This window comes from Punica granatum, chromosome 5 (genome assembly GCF_007655135.1).
Source record: "Punica granatum isolate Tunisia-2019 chromosome 5, ASM765513v2, whole genome shotgun sequence".
Lineage (NCBI taxonomy): Eukaryota > Viridiplantae > Streptophyta > Magnoliopsida > Myrtales > Lythraceae > Punica > Punica granatum.
Window position 1 is genome coordinate 6,023,695 of NC_045131.1, and position 20,591 is coordinate 6,044,285.

At 35.1% G+C, this 20,591-nt stretch overlaps 1 protein-coding gene across 1 annotated transcript; it reads right to left on the minus strand.

The window, feature by feature from the left end:
* Positions 1-8,677: 8,677 nt before the first annotated feature.
* LOC116206836 (probable N-acetyltransferase HLS1) lies at positions 8,678-11,234 on the minus strand. Its single transcript, XM_031539653.1, has 4 exons — positions 10,669-11,234; positions 10,309-10,511; positions 9,722-9,982; positions 8,678-9,630 (listed from the first exon to the last, which is right to left on the minus strand). The coding sequence occupies exons 1-4, from the start codon at positions 10,852-10,854 to the stop codon at positions 9,024-9,026; spliced, it is 1,257 nt and encodes a 418-aa protein (XP_031395513.1). The 5' UTR covers positions 10,855-11,234; the 3' UTR covers positions 8,678-9,023.
* Positions 11,235-20,591: the final 9,357 nt, after the last annotated feature.

Below are 20,591 nucleotides of genomic sequence, written 5' to 3' on the forward strand. Positions count from 1 at the left end.
TTATAAAAGAGGGCAAATATTTAATATAATAAAAGAGAAATATTAAATAATTAATAAAGGAGAACAGATAGTCCCGTTAGGTATTGAACTCGCAACTTCTAGGTCAATAAGCGAGGGCATGCGCCACTGCACTACACCATCTTTTAATTAGTATTATTTTTATAATTCTTTTTTTTATTGTAAGAGTTATTTTATTGTAAGAGTTATTTTGCATTTCTATTTCCATAAGATTGTGTGAGCAGCGATTACTTCTGTAACTGATGGTTACGTCAATTATTGATAAAACAAAAGAAAATAATTAACATACTTATCCATAAAAATGAAAAATAGAAAAAAAAATTCACAAGATAAAATGGATGCAACCTTCCCAGCTAGAAAGTTGACTTGTACTATTATTTGCCTATATGCGGAAATCATTGAAAAACTTGATGATTTGATTTCTATCATTTATGTCTTGCATCAATGTCAATAACTTGTGGCAAGAGCAAAAATACATCGGATCCGCTTGAATAACTAGCTGAATTCATATAGGACCAGACGTACTCTATCATGTTGCTCGTCATGATTTACGAGTTATAACATATTGATACCAATTGAATATCCAAGAGGAAAAATTAACTTTTCTTGCGTAATAGTTAGAATGAGAATTGCAACGGACGATGGAAGCCCAACCACAGTGTAGCCTTATCAAACAAATCGATGTTAATTTATAGGATGACATGGGCTAGTCACCAGCTCACTAGAAATTTGCGATTGTCTGATTAGAATAACTTGACTCAAAATTGAAGTTCCTCCGACCTTCCTAATGATAAATAAGAGTGTTTTTCCTTTTTCTCTTTTTTTTTAATGTGATTATGAAGGATATCGTACTCCCTAAAAATTGATTGGCGAAAACAGTACCTCGATTTTTTTCAATTAGAATGAAAATGACCCGACAACAGATTGGAATATTCTGCTGGCTCTCAATAATATACATTAATAAACTTTTTCAAGTGATCATTAATAATAAAATATTAATTTGCCGGCTCTCAATTTATGGCCGCCCATATGCTTTAAGATCAGATTTCTACACATATCTTTGGAATTTCAAAACTAGATGCATTTAAGAAAATATGTCTGCTTCTCGGGCCAAAAAGAGAGAGAGAGAGAGAGAGAAAAGACCATCCCCACATTCCCCCACCCCACAACACACACACACATACACAAAGACAACTAAAAGTATTAAGGAGAGCACAGGGGAGCACATTGTTTTATTCATGACTCAAAAAGAGGCTGTAATAATAAAGCATAAAGGTGATCAAACTTAATCATATGCACGAGTATCGGTTTTTGATATACTAATTGAATTTTCTCATATCCCTTTATTTTTCATTCTTCTATCTCCTACTAGAGGCATGACCCTCATATAATCACATAGGGATGGACCCCAGAGGGAGGCTGAGGGGCAATCATTTGATGTCCTAAGTAAATTTATATATTTTTTCTCAAATTTTGATGAAATTCCTTGTATTTACCCTCCGAATTTGAAAAGACGATCTTCCGATTCGTCCTTTCAAGGACCTCGCCCACCCTCAGCTTAAATCACGCGTCCTTCCCTGTAACTGTAGAATGAAAAAAACAATTATTTAGTCTTGTCGAATTAATTGGGATATCAGCAATAGTTGCACTGTATAATATCATACATTACACGAAGTGAGATCGATGAAGCAATTACCATGAACATTACAAACACTTGGTAATCAGAGAATTTATAACTATAACTTGTGGGTGCATCATGATCAGACTCGCACGGCATTACGTGGAAGTTAATTTATTTATCTGGGAATCCATAATGTCGTAAATCCGAGAAAATGACCTAAATCAAACTTTGTGCAAGACTAACTTTTGTAATTCACCGAATGAATGAAAAAGGCTGAATAATTACAATTGAGGAAGGCCCAATAAAGAATCAGGCCCATTGTTTTAAGATTCCTCGGCCCAAGCCTACTGCATTCTGTTGTTGATATATTTTGTTTCATAGGCTAGGCCCAATAAAGAATCAGGCCCATTATCTTTCTTTTCAAGATGAGAAATATAATCCAACTCGATCACGCCCCTCACTTATATATAACAATCCTCTGTTTGCATTATATACGTAAGTAATGGTGAGTGCTAATTCCACAAAAGGAAAACTGATTTTTCATTTTTTTTTCACGGTAAGCAAACAAAAAGGATCTCAATTTAATCGAGGTTGGAATAAAGAGGAAGTATCTGCCAACCAGTATTCCGGTAAAACAGAATTATTCATAAAATTTCTGATTCAGGTGGTTCAACACCTCCTCCGCTTATATAAGATTACGGTTCGAGTTTAATGGATGGAGAAAATCCATGATTAGGAGAGTTTTACTCCTTAATTGGCCCATTCAGTTTGAACTTGAATCAGTTGGAGCTCATTCGACTCTCGTGAATATCGAGTGGTGCAGGATGAAAAAAAGATTCGATTAATTTCACATTTTAGTTTACCCACTCTAATGTACTCGGTATTTTCTTCAATGACTTGACCTCGTCTAAGAAATTTCAGTTTATTCCAAAGTGGCATCTCTTTCTGGGGCCCATGAAAAAGTCAAGACGTAGAAGAATTAATAATACCAACAAAACATAACAACATCAAAAAGATATAGTATATGAAACGACACAAACGAGCATAGATTACAGAGATGACGAAAATGTCGAGTGGTTTCCGCGGAAAACTTCGTTGCGATACGACGACATTACAGTATCTTTCGCAGGTAATTAATGCCGAACATGCGCAGGCACATTCCTCATATGATGCTGATCTGCAAGTGGATTTTGTTTATTATTTCTAGCTTTTGAACTCCAACCAAGTTGACGTTGTTGACTTGGTTTATATACAATTAAGCCTTTAATACCAGCTCCGCTTGATTACAAACTTTAATTGTCTCCTCAACGCGTAATGAACTTAGGTAAGTCAAGATAATTTCTCTTTTATTTTTATTTTTTGGATTAGTAAGTCAAGATAATTTCCTTTATATGTAAGTGGGTACAGTATTATTAATCAGGGGACAAATGGGATGATATATACACACACAGATAGCATCGGTATATCATGTTGGTATAACACAATGCTGATTGATACATATACAGATGAGGATTTTCAGTCGATGTTTGCAGATAACTCATTTTCCTAAGCTCAATTAATAATCAGTCGATGGTCCATTCGGTATGATGGATGTGTAGATATCGTTTTCGTACGAGTTACACATTATTACAATGAACCTATATACCAAAACTGAAACTGTAAGGGTGAAGCATGCATTGACTAAAAATATAGTATGATTACGACATTTTCCGTTGATCTCACTCACAAACACTACCTAACATCACTTTCATCAAATTAAGGAAGCAAAGTGCCGACCAACTTTGACTCCAAGAGGTCGACCATATGTCCCACAGCCCAAAGACCCTATGCCTGCTTCCTAACTAAACCAAACCATATTATGTATCATAGGCAATTGGTACAATAAAAGTTATGAGGGGACGAGAAAGTGATCGCTCATTACTCACCTTTTTCTTATCATCTTCGTATTGGAGAGAAATTATAACCTTATTCTTTTCAAACGGGAAGGACTTGGGAACAAGCTTTTAAAGGACGTACAAAAGATATGCTATTAAATTAGAGTTAGGTTGAAAACCTTGCACGCTTAATGGATAAAAGAACTCCAGTCAAACCTTGCCTAATTAGGTCCCCTACTTCCCTACTTATCCACAAGGACGGATCCAGGATCTGAGTCGAGACGAGGTGAGATTCTTAGAAAGTTGAAGGATATAATTTTTAAATTGTCTATTAAAAAAATGAACGAGAAAATCCTAGTAGAAGTTCGAAATACGACGGACCATTTCACACTAGTCACCTTATAGTTCGATTCCCGTCTATCCATTTGCGAGTATGAATGAAGATGGTGATGTCTCAAGGGAGTGCCAATCCAACCCTTTGGTCCTCCATATATTGGAGCTTTCTAGGAATCTTCTACTTATAATTTGCCGCATCAATCTCTTTTTTCTTGCTAATCTTTGCTTCTTCCTTGGCCGTATATACAATTGACTTTTACCTTTCCTTAACAACTAAGTTAATCAGTATTGGTAGCGAGATAATATATATATATATATATATATATATATATTCTGTGAATTTAGAAATTTCAAATTCGATTATGACTAACTAATAGGATAACTTCGTGCATGTTCCTGTTGTGACTAAATTTCATCTTCGTATATTAATCTCATAATATCCGTTGAAATAGGAAGAAAAAAAAGAAAAAGAATCGATTGGTGAATCATGATGTCACATATGGAAAAAGCTCTTTTTCATTAATTGCTAGAGGAAATCAATGACCACGCATTAAGAAAAATCAAGGAAAAGTAAGCTATCGATCTTTCATCTAAATCCATATTCTTTAAGAAGTCCTCATTTGGAAGGGAAATTTGAAGTTGAAAGCTTAAATGTACCAAGACCACATATTATAGCAGTGTAGCTCGATTTCAATTTAAGGGACCCGAGCAGAGGCGATCAGGACCTTTACATGCACACTTTTGCTTTAATATATACCATCTAAATCCAGGGACTCTTTTTCGGTGACAACATCCGATGACTTTATTAATTTTCATAATTTTTTTCTTTTTTTTTAATCTCAAGGAGCATCATTATTTTAGATTTAATTGCACAAATTCTTGCTGTATTAGCGAGCTATTAGAATACCATAATCAGGAAAAATTTTAATCCCGATATTGATTTAATACAGTGCTAAGTACGTAAATTCTCCCATAGGGAAATTACTATATGCTTAAGTGGCCGATTAAAAATTTGAAAACAATGAAACGTTTTGTATGTATTAAGCAAACGGGGATAAAAAGGCATTTATTCTTACTAATTGCAAGGGAAAAACGGAAAAGAGAGAAAAAGGCGATAGGAAAAAGTAGTAAACATTTTCATGGATCACGGTTTCTTTAGTTAACGACATGTCTTATCCTACCAGTCAAATATATCTCAAAAAATGTCGAATTGCGAGGATGTCAAGAATATTATATCCTATCAATACTTTTGGCCAAATATATATACCTTGGAATCATTCAATTGGGTCATCAGTTCGGATGATTTCATCACCATCGGACCAAATTGAACCTTTCTGCTGTTGACAGCTAATAAAATTTTGGTAAATCGATTCTTTAGACCATAATCAGGAATCTAATGCTGGCCGAGAATTCATGAATGTGGCATTGATGCATACTCAAACTGTATCGAGTGAAAATGACACGGAATGATAAAAAAAAAAATACTTGAGACAATTAGTGGAGAACTGAAGAGATCGATAGACTATTTTTCTACCTCGCATTCTTTAGGAGGCTGGAAATACCGATTTTATGAGAGACATATCAGTCGCAATCGAACAATGGCCATGAAGATTTCATTTTTAAACATATAAATTAAAGCCAATACTTCTCATCAAATAAAATTTCGAGGGAATTTACCTCTGCAGCAATAGAGTGGTCTGCTCTTTTAATATATTCCTTCTTTTGACTACTTATATGATAAGGGGAAAAAAAAGAAACTAATTCCAAGAAAAGTCTATCGAGTGTCCACAAAGTATATATGTCGACGTACAGTTTCCTTCCCGAATATGGTCGACTGGTTTTATTTTATACGCTTCCGGGACTTAGGCCGGCATATCTCATCCAGGAAAAGAACTTTTCATTTACACGACCACCCTTCTCAAAACTATACACAGATCATCTCTATTGATAATCATTTAACTTAAATTCTACATACAGACACGTATAGAAACTAATTTTGCCACCATATATATCCCATTTATTAATAGCTTAATAAATTCAATTGAGCTGTAGGTTGTATCATATGTATGTATATGTGTATATATAAGCGTTTCTCATGGAAGGCGTGAACATATTATAGTGGAAAGCAAACCCCGTGAAGTGCGAGGAAGCTGCTTTCCTTCTTTTTGTTTATGTGGCTCCATTAATTGTAATTGTAGTGGGAAGGTCTTTCCCTTTTGATGTACATGATTCACGTACAGGAAATCCTTGTCATCAAGGCCGTCAAACTCGATCCCGCGCGATCAAGAGGCGAGTCATTCTCAATAGACTAGTGACCGTCATAGATTTCTTGTATAATAACTTCGATGGCAATTGCTCGTACATGTTATGTTCAAGTGATCAGCACATAAATGGCCAAAATTCTAGTTTTATTAATCATTAATAAGATTGGCCTATAGTTAAAAATGAGTGATTTTCTTGGCGAATCCTAAATTTAAGTTACCACTGAAATCATTCAAGAGAATACTTTTTATTGGACCAATTTGTGGCCTGTGAATTTATAGAGTATTCACGTGGACCGTGGAGATTAATTGGATAAAACCCGAACATTTCCATTTAAAAAAAAAAGCTTTAAATCAATGAAACTAAGCAATACACATACATAGGTTGGAAGTGTCACCATGTAAGTTGAGATTTATATATTGTGTTGCTATATATCTTAACACGTTTTGAGTAATATTTTCCTTGCACTTCATCGAACACGTGCTTTATTGGCAGATATCATAATTTTGAAGGCAGAAACGCATTACTTTCCGACGATCAATAGGTTATGGGTTGTTTGACTTGCATTAATTTCTAGTAATCCAACACTGATAATTTTCATAAAGAAGTATTCTACACATGAACCATAGAGAAAATTTTCATTTCATATATATATATATATATATATATATATATATAGAAAGGTACAGACAGATCTAGAAAGTCTCCTGCTCTTTACTTGCAATATTTACGCTTGAAGTCTTCTAAATATTTCTCTAAAATATGATTTATATATATAAACCCAACTAAAAAAATTAAAATGAGTGCTAAGAAAGTTGGACATTTTGTAGAGAAACCGAAATTAGTCAAGTACAAGTACAAACACTTTTCAATGCCCTTATTGGCATCTTAAAAAGAAGATTTTTTTGTCTTTTAATCAAGCAATCCCCCTTTTATCTAGAAGTACCATATTATTTCCATCATTTGTCTAATTTATTTATTTAATAAATGCTCCATTGAAGAACCGATGAGGCCCTTTAAAAATCCTCGAACCGTATTTCGCCTCAACACCCCCTTCCCTTTAATTTATTTGTATATAAATATTTTCCTTTTTCTTTTTCCTTCAAATGCTTTCATGGGCATGCAGTTTTCTTTTCTCACACGTCGGAATCAGAAAGAGCCTCCTGGGTACCTGTATTTGTCCTCTCATTCCATTTTAATTATTTATTTATATAATGACAATAAAAAAACCAGAAAATAATTATAAAAAAAAGATAAAGAAAAACCAAAGGAGCCCTTATGTAGAAAAGGACGAGGAGAGCAAACTGCTAGCTGCCACCCGTACGTTCCCAATTTTTCCTTTTTTCTTTCTTTAATTAATTAATATATATTTTTTTATTTTATTTTTGCTCAATTTGCATTTTTCGACCCCCTCACCTCACTCCCAACAAAAAAGAAGGAAGGGAAAAACCCGAATCTCCTATCAATTTCAATCATCATTTTGATAAAAAAGTTGCCCATTATAAGTGTCGTCCACCCCCTGCCCCACCCAAGTTTTTCACCCATAGAAAATCCAATTCCGATATCGTATATTCAGCGACGTGTCCAGGAGAAGATGGGAACTAAAGCAATGTCAGCAGCTGTCTGATTGCTAAAATTCGCCACCCTCGGGATATATATGAGACCATCATTCCGCAACTTCTGGAACGAGAGCTTTATGATGCATAGCCTTGCACTCCATGTTTGTACCAAATATTCCATCAACTGTCATATTCTTCTCGTCGTTCATAACCGAATCAGTGGTTTATTTTTAATTTTGTAACGTTTAGTGTCAACTGTCGTTTTTATTTGGTATTAGTATGTACGAGTGCAGACTTTGAGCGTAAGAACTATTATTATTCTCTATAACAAACCCCATTATTTAGGATTGTGAACCAAATTGGCATTGAACGCAATAATCACACCCCCTTTTGTCGTCCACTATCCCTAATGAGAAAGAAAAAAGAGATCCTCACCAAGAGAAAATATGTAGATATATAATATAGATATGAATATGGTATATGATCATTGAACAGTTGATAGATGAAAATATGCCTTGAAAAGGTGAAATTCATTCAATCCTCGAAAATATGCCTTGAGAAGGCGCTTGGAGGAAAAGCTCTCCAAATGGTATATTCTTATAAATCATAAAATTGATTTTTATCCCACAAGAACAATTGGATAACGATGGGAGAGAGTCAATATGGAGGATTCATCAGCCAAATCAAGGACGCAAACATATGAAAATATCGAGGCTGGTAATGGACTCATAGCTTAAAAGCATCACTGAATCCAAAGATGGCCCATCCACCATATCTTTACTGGAGTAAGTACATCGATCAGATGATTCATTTAATCGGGAGAAGACGAGATCGAAATTAGAATCGATGAGGTTGTTGTGACCTAGTAAGGTCCCACATTGAGGAAATGCTAAGAACAAGCACAAGCAAAAAAGCCCCCAACCAAAAGAGGACCAACCCCACAAAAAAAAAAACTAGGAGTTGAGCTTCGTGGAGGATCTTATAAAGCTAATATCCACACAAACACAAAAGAGAAACAGATAAACCATAATATATTTTTATCTAAAATTAATAAAGAAAAAGTTGGGATATTCCACATCCTTTTATACAATCGAACCCATATCTCCACATTCCCCTCTTTTCCTTACCCAAAATCGTCACAAATGTGACAAAACTGAAAAAAGAAAAGGAAAAAAACTAAAAAAGCTAAAAACAAATTAAAAGAAAAAAAAAAGATTTTGTTTTTGTCCGGTGCTTCTCTCTCTCTCCTTCTTCCCCCCTAATTTCTCAAGATTCTTCCGAAAGGATTTTCCTCTACTTTTTCATTTTCCTTTTCCTTTTCTTTTGTTTTGGTTTTTTTTTGTCATACGTCAGTCAGACCTCTCTGGGGTCAACGAAGATTGAGAGGCCGGCCGGCGACTTGGTCCAGTCACCAACGGCGCCGTCGCTGTAGTCCTCCCCGAGCCGCTTGATGCACCAGAGGTCCTCCTCGCACGAGAACCGCCGCCAGTGGGGGATACCCGCCCTCAGCGGGTCCGCCCCAGCAACTTCCGTGGCCACGGCACCGCACCCGTGGGCCCGGGCCAGGTTGTGGGCGTGGCCGCACAGCGCCCGCATCATTGCCGCCGCCCGCGGGCCCTCCCCGCCGAGTCCGTACAGGAAGTGGACCCCAAAGGGTCGGAAGAAGTTCGGTACGGAAGGGATTTTCAGAAACGGCAGGGCCCGGTCTAGTAACCGCGTCGTTTTGCAGAGAAAGCGCCGGAGGGTCGATGCTCCCCGGACCTCGAAGCGGAAGACGTCGTTGGAGTTCCAGACGCTGAGCACAGCCCACGACTCGGGCGGGTTGGCCAGGAACTCCACCGCCCCGGGCCACGTCTCCGCCGAGTAGCTGCCAAGTGGCACCGCCAGGAACGTCCCTAGGTTCAGCTTGTTGTTCAAAACCGAGTCGATGTCCCTCGGAAAGAACTCCGTAGTCGACAACCTGAGCAACCATCGGAACAATCAGCCAATGACGCCGAACTCAAGCAAACACGGACTTCGATAGGGTGAATGGTCGAAGAAAAAATGCTCACCGGAGGCGGTAGAGGAGCTCGGCATCACGAGGGGAGAGCTTGATGAGGGTGACGCGGCGGGAGTCGGTGCTGAGGCGGTGGGCGAAGACGGGGTTGACGAGGATGGCCGGGGTACGGAACCGAGTGTAGCCGCATTTCCCGACGAAGAGCTTCAGGGAGGCCGTGTTGTCCGTCTCGGTCGCCATGTACGCGTACTCGGCCCCGCTCTCCCTGAACCACTCCTCCATGCTCTCGACCAGCTTGGACGCTATCCCCATCCTCCTGTACGAATCCACCATTTACTGCACAATGTTAGCAGCACACTTCCAACCAACTGTATGCATTATTATAATCATTCCGAAGGTTGAGGGGGAGGGAAATTATTGGGCAATAATACATGGCCCCTCGTTGATCCTTTTTTTGCATTGCGGGTGCCATTTTTGGTAAAGATTAGTGGGTGTACGGCCGCCCCACCATGAATGAATAAACAATGGAACAGCAGAGGGGCACAAAATTTTACCCAAAAACAGAATTTGATTAATCGATTATTATTCGAAACGATACGGATATATATATATATATATAGAGAGAGAGAGAGAGTGCCGTACCGGCGAGACGGAGAGACGCGGAGGCCTAAAATGTAGGCGAGCTTAGTGTAGACCGGTACGGGCTTGGGTGGGTCGAAGGAGGCGTTATTTACGGTCTTGCCACTCCTCGAGAGCTTCTTCCCGCAGGTGACGGTCTTGATGCATCCCCGTATCAGCCCCACGATCTGCCTCTCCTCCCCATCGCCGCCGTCCATCTCCGCCACCTGTTAGTTGTTACGGGCCCATCTCATCAGAACGACGAAACCTTCGTCGGGATAGTAAACGATAGAATCGTGAGGGGAACAGAAGGATGGGGGGGGGGGGGGGGGGGGGGGGGGGGGCGGGGGGAGGGAGATAGGGAGGGAGAGAGACCGTACGTACCAGCATGAGGAAGGCCGGAGAGTGGCGGACGCGGCAGACGGGGTCCCCGAGGAGGTCGGTGAAGATGGAGAGGGTCCCGCTGGGACCCACCTCGCACCGCCTCTCCACCTCCTCGACCTGGGCCCTGTCCCGGTCGGGGTCGTACTCCCTGATCACCACCACCTTCGCCGCCGTTTCTTCTCCCATACTAACAACAGCCTTAGCTCTCACTCAACTCTCACTCACAGTGACAAAGAGCAGACTGGTAGATTTTCGAGTGACCCTATCCTGAGTGAAGGCTGCTGCTGCATTTATAGGGTCGGACGTGCAGCTTTTTCAAGGCCGGAAACGAGGAGAGGCCGACGTGTGTTCTAAGCAAGAAATGATAGCTGTTTGTGAGGCTTCGAAAACAGAGCAAGTGAGCTCTGCTTATGTATGGTGATGATGATGGCGATCTATATATATATATATATAGATGGAGGTGGTGATGATGAGAGTGGAGAATGAGAGTGTCCGTTCTGTAGAAGGAAGAAGGGGAAGAAGAATAGTAGCAGTAGAGGTTCTACTTCATCATTGCATTGCAGTGCTCTAATGGTGACCCCTTAAATACCCAAATGTTTTTGAGGGGCCTCTTCGTCTGATTTCCCTTTTCAATAATTTAACCTTTTCTTTCTTCCAATAATGTTACGAATTACTCCGGGCCTATTAATTGTGACTAATTTTCGATCAAATATAACGGTTATCTCACCTATATAGTGATTTCAGTTAATTTCGAATTACTCTACTCTAGGTGGAATCAATTATAATTTATTATCGCGTCACATCTCGTTATTTTAGTTTATTTTAAAATTTGTAAATTGTTGTCTTTCTCTCTCTAGAATCGAGCCTTTCTGATCACTCTCTTCTTTGGGATTAAATTCCGTGCATTTTCAAGTCCATATCCTTTCTTCTTCCTCTCCATCTACATTCCACTTTAATTGAGTGATTCTTTATTTAATTTATTACAATTTAATGAATTTTTTTGCATGCCATGTGATGAGATAGGATCACCCAATAATCTCTCTTAAGTATTTCTCTTGAGTCCATCCATTAATAATAATTATATAAAAATAAATAAGTGATGAATGAATGGGTGATGGGGAAATAAAAGGGTTGATGGAATAAATTAGGAAGGAGAAATTAATCAATTCCAATTATAAATAATCAATAATTTTTTATAATTATAATCAGAAAGTAAAGGTCGGAAGGGAAGAGGAAATGGCGGCTGTGGCTGCGCAGTCCTGTTGGTCATCCTCTCTCTCTCTCTGTTTTTTTTTTTAAATATCAAAAACCATTCTTATGGCGTTCACATCATGACCCCATTTGCAATCATTACCACTACATACATGACCACATAGACACTTCTCCCCTCCTCCTCCTCCACCGTCCACGTCCATGATCATCCCTCATCCATCATGCATCGTCAACGCCACCACCAGCACCACCACCACCATCATCATCATCATAGTTTATGAGCATGAACTCCCCTGTCCTTTGTGGGGGAAGAGGTCACGTTGAGAATCATGTGCCCTCTGGGGACCGTTTCGAATTCCCTTAGGACAAATATTACCGTGGCTGCATGCATGTGGTGTGCGCCGAAAGCGCGCCACATGGTAAATCTCTCTTCCCAACTCGATTCGTCTCGACCTCTTTAATCTTCCCGAATTGCATCTTATCTGAATCTTCTGATAATTCCCTTTATTTCATTGATCTATGGAGGTCGTTATATGTTGTAAGGAAAGGTAGTCGACTTTTCATATGCATTGTTTCTATGTGAAAGTGAGAGAGCACGTGTTTTATCTTATCGGGAAAGCATAATTCCTAGGTACCATTATTAGCGTATCAAAGAACTAAATTACATCCAATTCATCAACGAATTATTTTTCACAACCTGCCATTTTACATGTACTCGCGTAAAGCCTATCGTTTATGTCTTTATATTAGTCATAATTAGTATTAGGATAGTGTTATCCATTTCACAATAATGTCAGAGTAAATTGCATTAAAATCCATGAACTTTGCTCGAAATTTTAAATCTACCACGAATTTCAACTTTTAGTATAAAAATCATCAACTATTACTTAAATTTCATATCTAACATCCGTTTAGTTTTATGTCCACTTTTGTTGCTTGCCACCTAGGAGCCGTTTGCCAGGTACATTGCCATGTCTGTAAAAATGGACAAAAACCATGTCTCCATAACCATTGAGCTACGGGCATTGTTCTCGTTATTTATCTACACTTTTTTTTTGGCTAACCCGGGATATCCAGGGTTCGCCCGACTAATCCTCAAGGCCTTGTGAACCCCCGGCGACGCACATAGCGGGTAATCACATCAAAGACGCTCCGATGACTCATAGGGGATTCGAACCAGGGATCATGTGCAAACTTAGGCGCACCTTAACCACTAGGCCAAATCCCTTGGGGTTGTTATTTCTCTACACTTAATTATATTTGTATCAATTGTCTTTACATTTTCATTTTTAAAAAAACCAAAAACTTGTAATATTAACAAATTTGCATTGATAATATATACATTTAATAATCAATTCAACATTATTTATCTATATAATGCATGTGATATTTAATTGAAAATAACCACATAGTTTATTTGACCGATCTAAATAAATTTTAATTTAACATAATCGAGAATTTTATAGACTCTCCCTTAAGAGTTCAAACATGTTTTCCACTACTATCTATTTTGAGGTTTTACTTCTAATACTATTTATTTCATTCATTCCTTTTTCAAAAAAAAATTCATGTACAATATTAAAATGGTAAGTAACAATAAAATGTATCTATTTGTAACTCTCGCTTCGAGCATAAACATAATCTTAATTATAATAATTTTATGCGCTCCGAGCGTAAACATTATATTTATATACTAATATCTACATTTATTTTTTCAAAAACTCAAAATTTTAAATATTAAAATTAATTAATTTCATATTTACAATAAATATTTAACACTTTCAATCCTAAATTAAATAAAATTTACATTTAACTTACAATATAATATTCTCTTCAAGAAATATAATTTATATGTGATATATATCTCTACAATTATTATTGTAAAACAAATATTAATTTTTCCTGTTAGATATTTTATTTTTTAACTTTTTATTTAAAAAATATTATTTTTAATTTACTGAGGGATTTTTCCTCGGTAATATTACCAAAGGATTATAAAGGGATATTTTCCTAGGTAAATTATTTTTTAAAAAAAATTTAAAAAATTTTACAGATGGAAAAATCCCGCGGTAAATTATTTCCTCAGTAAAATCTCTCAGTAATTTTTTAAATTTTTTTTATTTTACTGAGGGACGCAATCCCAATATTTTTAGTAGGGATATATGTGGAACTTAAGTAATAGTTGATGGTTTTTGATGTTAAGAGTTGAAGTTCGTGGTAGATTTCAAATTTCATGCAAAGTTCATGATTTTTAATGCAATTTGCCCTAATATTTTTTTTTTATCAAAATGTCACTATAAAATTTTAATACCTTCTCATTTTACTCTTCATTTTTCCCCCTTTAAAGTCCCATATTTTTAGGCATTCTACTTCCAAGCCCAAAATTCTCGCATATTTGTCTCTATCTCCTCCAAGATATATCTACCACTTTTTTGCTTCGAAAATTAAAATTATCTTTGCTTCCCTACCGAAAAAGAAAAATATATTTGTGCTAGATTACAATATTTATTCAGTTATTTCATCATCATGTTTATTGATAGTCTAGCATATGCAATTTGGCATCTGTATATTACCTTCTTGCGTTTTCCATTATTCGACGAAAAGTTTTATCGGATTTCAACTTCGTAATAATGAAATCTCTTTTGCAACCCTACTTTGAGATATCGAAGTATATAGTTCAATTATTGTTACTTGTTGGAAACATGTGGGGGTGGGTTGGTAGGGTGAGCAGGTCCAAAGAAAAAAAAAAACCACGTGCTCCCTTTTTTTGTGGTAGAAATGTATGAGCTATTTTTTTTATGTGAACCATGATATTCGGAAATTTAATTGAGTACCGACTAATCCAGTCAAGTCGGGTCGGCCTACTATGGGATAAAGCTATCTCAGTATGGATTTTCTCTATTCACAAGACTCTAACTCGAGACCTTACTTCAAAGGAACAAGCGTCGAACCGCTTGAGTCAATCCGCGTTGGTAAATGCATGAGCTAATTTAACGAGCCAAGATATATCATAGCGTTTGGTAACGAAGTTAAGTATGATTTAATTTGATCTAGTTTGATTTGAGAAGATGAAAACAAAAGTAGTTGGGAAAAATATGTGAGAGAATTTGAAAAAAAAATTAAAAAAAGTAATAATTGTATTGTTGGATTGAGAAAAAGTGTTGAATAGTTGAGAGAATTTAATATTAAAAATTAATTATAATAATAGACAAGAAAAAGTACGAGGGAAAATTTAAATGATAAAAAAATAATGATTGTGTTGTTAAATTAAAGGAAATTAAAGTTAAGTTAAGTAAAATCAAACATACCAAACATAGCAATTAATCGAGACTATAGAACAATTTAGCCAAAGATAAATTAAGTAAATTCGGTTTTTTTTTTGTTTCAAATTAAGAAAATTTCATAAAGTGTGTCAAATTCCACTAATAAATAGTTACATTGACCCTCAAGAAATTAAAGATACGCAGAACTACAGACTAAAAGTTTAAAAAGTAATGTAACCCAAAAAAATTTTAAAAATAATGAAAAATCGGATGTAGTGCAGTACTCACACCTATTAGTAGAGGTTCCATATTCTATTCTCGTGATAGGTTTAACCTTATTCTTTATTAGATTTTTTTATTTCTATATACTAAATGCATTAGCTTCCTCTGTAACAAAAAGAATTTTGAAAAATTAATGCAATTATTTCTAAATTTCTATTTTTTTAATTCCTAATTGAACAGGCAATTTGATTTAATGGCTAAGGTTGACCCCGGAGTTCTAGCTAAAATAAAAATACTATCAAGCGCTTATATTAGAGAAAACACAAGTTGGGCAGACAATTTCTAAAATTATAACAAGTGCTTCTTACAATCTATGTATGTACCACAACTCAATCGAGGAAAGTCAACCAATTTCCTCTGCTAATTAAGCATGGATCGCAATTTTGTAAACCCTAAAATTTTTCACATAAAATATAATTTTGCAAGAATGTAATAGAAGAATAAGATAAAATGCCAGAAGAAAACAAAATTATGTGCATTGCAAGATCCTAATAAGAGAAAAAAACACCTTGTGTGTCTGTCTTCTTTATATCTTTAGGTTTTCTGATGATATTATGTTTGATTAGCGGAAGGTAATTAATTAATTAATAGGAATTAGTTTCGGCCCTAAAAAATGGAATTACGCTAATTCTCTGAGCTATTGGACAGAAATCAATTAGTAACTCTCTTTTTTGTTGATAACTCATATAAAATCTCATTAAAAGGTTCAATGAAGTAAAAATCAATTAGTAACTAAGAGTTGATATACCAACAATAGTCTTGTTGACCGGGGCGAGCTCGGTTATTTTAATTTGAAAACACCCAAACTCTAAACAATAGTTTGAGATGGATCAATAGTATTAATTTGAATTTTAAGGCAGATCTAGTAAAAATCTTGTTAGATTTTTCTTTGAGTTTTATTTTTACAATTTTTATTTCTTTTAATTTAAGTTATATGATTTCTTTTCTTTTTTATCTTTTCCCTTTTTTTTTGCTTAAGGAATTTTATTTTTTTATCTTTTACATAAAGCAATATAAAAAATAAAATTTCCTTAAGCAAAAAAAAAGATAAAAGAAAGGAAATTAAAGAGCTTAAATTAAAAGAAATAAAAATTGTGATATTTCGATTTTACATATATAAAGTAATGCCCTTGAAATGAATTCCAATTCGATTTATTGGTTGTCAACATAAATAGTTTTAAAATTCAGTTTTGAAGATTACAACAAAAATTGGGAAGAAACAATTTTAATTTGTTAACTTTGAGTGCGCTTGGTTTCATTTAATAGTATATATCTGCTGGCCACATTGATCATTCTTCCCTTCGATTCTAAAAAATGTTGGAAACAATGCTCATTTATGTACTTCTTATATAAATTCTTTCTTGATATCTGATTTGGTTTCATGAGGTCCCGAGTTTCCTGTACGTTGCCGCTTCATGCTATATATACTTTGTTATCCCAAATAATTTGAATCTTTGCATGTAACACATGCATGCCAACATATGCATGGCATGGTTATGTTCTTTATATGACATGATTGCATATATGTAGATATAATGTGCTTCAATATTTTCGTAGAGAGGACAATGATTAAATACAAAACTAAAATTATACTAAAAGGTTCTTTTCTTATATTATTTTAATCGAATCAAATAACGATTTGGCAATGATTGGGCTTTCAAGGGAAGTGTGCACGTCACCACAAATTGGGATGTGTAATTAAATATTGATTCATCTAATCATTCACACGTACATTACGCTACTTTTGTCTATTATATTTCATAATTTGAAAATGACCGAGAAATTATTGGACACTTAAAAAGGAAACAATTGGGATTAAGAAGAAAAACGAAAGGAATGGCTAAGACAAGTTCTACGAAGTTTGAGTTGAAGTTTCTATCCATCAAGGAAAAGGATATATAACACTTTTCAATAGGGATCGAACCAAATGAGACATTTTTGTTGTACTATTAATTATTTGATGGCTAATATATAATAATAGATAGAACAATAATAAATGGTCTTGTGAAAACATAATATAAGGGAAAGTCTTAACAAACATTTGTGAGGACAGGAGGACCCCACATATGTTGGCCAGTCTTCTTGAAAATATCTTTGTAAACGTCATTAATTTGTAAGGTTTAGACGACTCAATTAAGGTCAATTATTTTAGAATGATTAAATATCAGTTGGAAAAGATTATAAAATGAAGTACTAAAAATAAATACTCTTCTGCATAATTTTCATCCTTATATGTTAGTTGAAGTTAACTTTTTAATTCTTCTAGGACAAAAGTTCAACTGGTATATTTGAGAATAAGGTAAATTGCACTAGTGGTTCAAAAAGTTTTACAAATGTTTCAATATGGTACAAAAAGTTTTTTTTGCTACTTGATGGTACAAAATGTTTCAAAATTGTTTCAGTATAGTACAAACCGTCATCTTGCCATTGACGCCGTCAAATCGACGCTGCCGGTGCAAAATCAATTTTTTTGGGACGTTACATGATGGTGTAAAATGTTTTGAAATTGTAACTTATTAATACAAAATGTTTTACGTAAGTTACATGATGGTGCAAAATTTACAGATATTGTAAAGGACGGCTTGACTGCATCAATAGCGAGATGACAGTTTGTACTATACTGAAATAATTTCGAAACAATTTGTACCTTCAAGTAGCAAAAAAAAATTTTGTACCACATTTAAACATTTGTAAAAAATTTTGGACTAGCAGTGCAATTTACCATTTGAGAATATGCCGTGATAAATTTCTTTTTTACTTATAAAACTTGATAATTCCTTTCGGTGAAACATAAAATTGAAGCGCCTTACTTCTTAATAATAAGATTATTAGAACAGCATGGGTTCCCTCTTCTATATATATATTGCTTGGAATGGTTCCCTCTTCTATGAATACGTAGTTGTTACAAAAGAGTATGTAAAATAAGTTGGCAAGCCAATCAACTCTATGATGACTTTTTATACCATTCACCGCCTATGAAAATCAGTTTTCCATAGGCGGCTCCTAGAATAACGACAATTGTCCTTCTAGAACTTTAACTTTAACGCTGTTAACTTTCATTTGAGGTTATATATTCTCAATTACAAATGTCGTAAATGTGAAATATTAATTTCCTAAAATAATTTAAACTTATTTGAAAAATTATCCATATCATTATGTACAAAAGCCACAATTTGGTTGAATAATGTTGTTGTTATTGTTATTATTATTACTAGTATTGTTGCCCGCACGTTGCATGGGGCAATTCTATATTTTAGTTATTTTTTTGTGAGAAATACTTTTTGGGTACACTGTGAGATATATTTTAGAAATGTACTGAAATGATAACTTGAAATATCATTAGTTTACTTTTTTTATTATAAATTATATCAAAAAATGTATTATTGATGATGAAGATCGTGAGATATATATTATTGACGGTGAAGTCTTCTAATTAGCAAGTTGTGCGAGTGCTTATATATTTCTCTGTATTTACTTTAATTTTTTAAAAATTGAATTTATGAATGTTATTTGAAGAGGTATATAAAATTTTTGAAATTCGACAATTTGTATATATTATGTGTACATTTTACATATAGCTTTTTATTTTATTATATTTCTGATTAATTAATGTGCCATGGTTTCCTAATTAGTTTACTTGTGAAGCAATGTTGAGTTGAGTGTTATTGAGAGAAATAACTAAGAGACAGCAACTATCGTGCTAATTATGTAGTGTATGTCAGTTAATGGAATGAAGTATTTGTAAAATTTTATGTATTTTTATCGATGGTATTGATTCAAAATGCACAATTCATTGCGAGCTAATAAATTGTCTGTGAAGTCTTCTATTGCAAGAAATAAAGGAGAGTTTTTATTGAGGAGTCAGAATTAACATATGGAATTAAGTCAAAACCTTAATATACTATGGGTAACCATATCAAATATATATATACCGGATACATTTCAATAACACCCCTATAATTTAGAAAATAACCAATGACATCCATTTCTTTTCAAATTAGCCACTCAGCACCCCCTCCTTCCACTGATGTGGCAACATGAATACTTAATCGTTGCCATGTGGATGTGTTGTTGTGCTTTTATAAACTGACATGATATATATGATTTTATGAACCAACCCCTAATTTGACCCCAAAAAGAAAAAGAAACTAACAAACAAGAACAACATCCAGAAACACCCAATTTGGTTTTGCAATCGAGTTTTTAAAATTTTAACTATAACTTTAATTCTACTCACTACACAATAAAAATCAACTACACAATTATTACTTTTCTCTTTTTCTTCAATTTTTTTAACCATTTAATTTAATTTTTAATACTAAATTCTCTCCATTATTCAACAACACAATCATTATTTTCTCTCTAGTATTTATTACTTTTTCACATGTTTTCTTATAATTCAACAACACAATCATTACAACTCAGTAAAAATCAAAATTCAATTCTAATTAACTCTAAAACCAAACACACCAAGCACGACACAAACGCTCATCTTCTAGTGATTGTGTGGTTTTTCTTTCTGATCCTTCATCCCGAGCTAAACTTGGTTCAATATGCTCGCTATAACATCAGTAACGTCACTGCTCCAACTTGGGTGAAAACCAGTTGGTAATATGGGATCGAAATTGTCCCAACCACTAAATCGAAAACTTTCAAATCATCAGTATGCTGATGTATTCTTAAACCAAGAAACCAGAAGACATCACCATAATTAAATCCTTCACATATGTCATGGAAAAGGCAAAACAATCAAAGGAAACAAAAGACACAAAGAAGGGAGCAGAATAAGGAAATGGGACGAATCGTTAGAAGACGAGGGTTTGTGTCGTGCTTTACTTTATGGAGATTTGGGTTTTCTTATTCGGGTCAAATCGAGGTCGGTTCATGAATTGGATAAATCATGTATATTTATGGAGCACAATCACACTGCATGCACGTGGCGACAATTCAGCAATCCTGGTGCTACATTAGCGGAATGAGGGTGGTGTGTGGCTAATTTTAAAATAAGGGGGTGTCGTTAGCTATTTATTAAATTATAGGGGGTGTCGGCAAAATTTACGATATATATATTGATTATAATATTCCTCAATTGTGGCCTAAAATTTATGGTCCTAAGTCCAAGCATTTTTTTTTTCGGTGGGCTAATTAATTTCTCTTCTCATAAAA

Coding starts and splice junctions, on each gene's coding strand:
- LOC116206836 (XM_031539653.1), bottom strand. CDS start 10,854: ATGGGAGAAGAAACGGCGGCGAAGGTGGTGGTGATCAGGGAGTACGAC. Junction 10,512..10,668: donor CTCCGGCCTTCCTCATGCTG/GTACGTACGGTC, acceptor AACAACTAACAG/GTGGCGGAGATGGACGGCGG. Junction 9,983..10,308: donor CGCGTCTCTCCGTCTCGCCG/GTACGGCACTCT, acceptor GGATTCGTACAG/GAGGATGGGGATAGCGTCCA.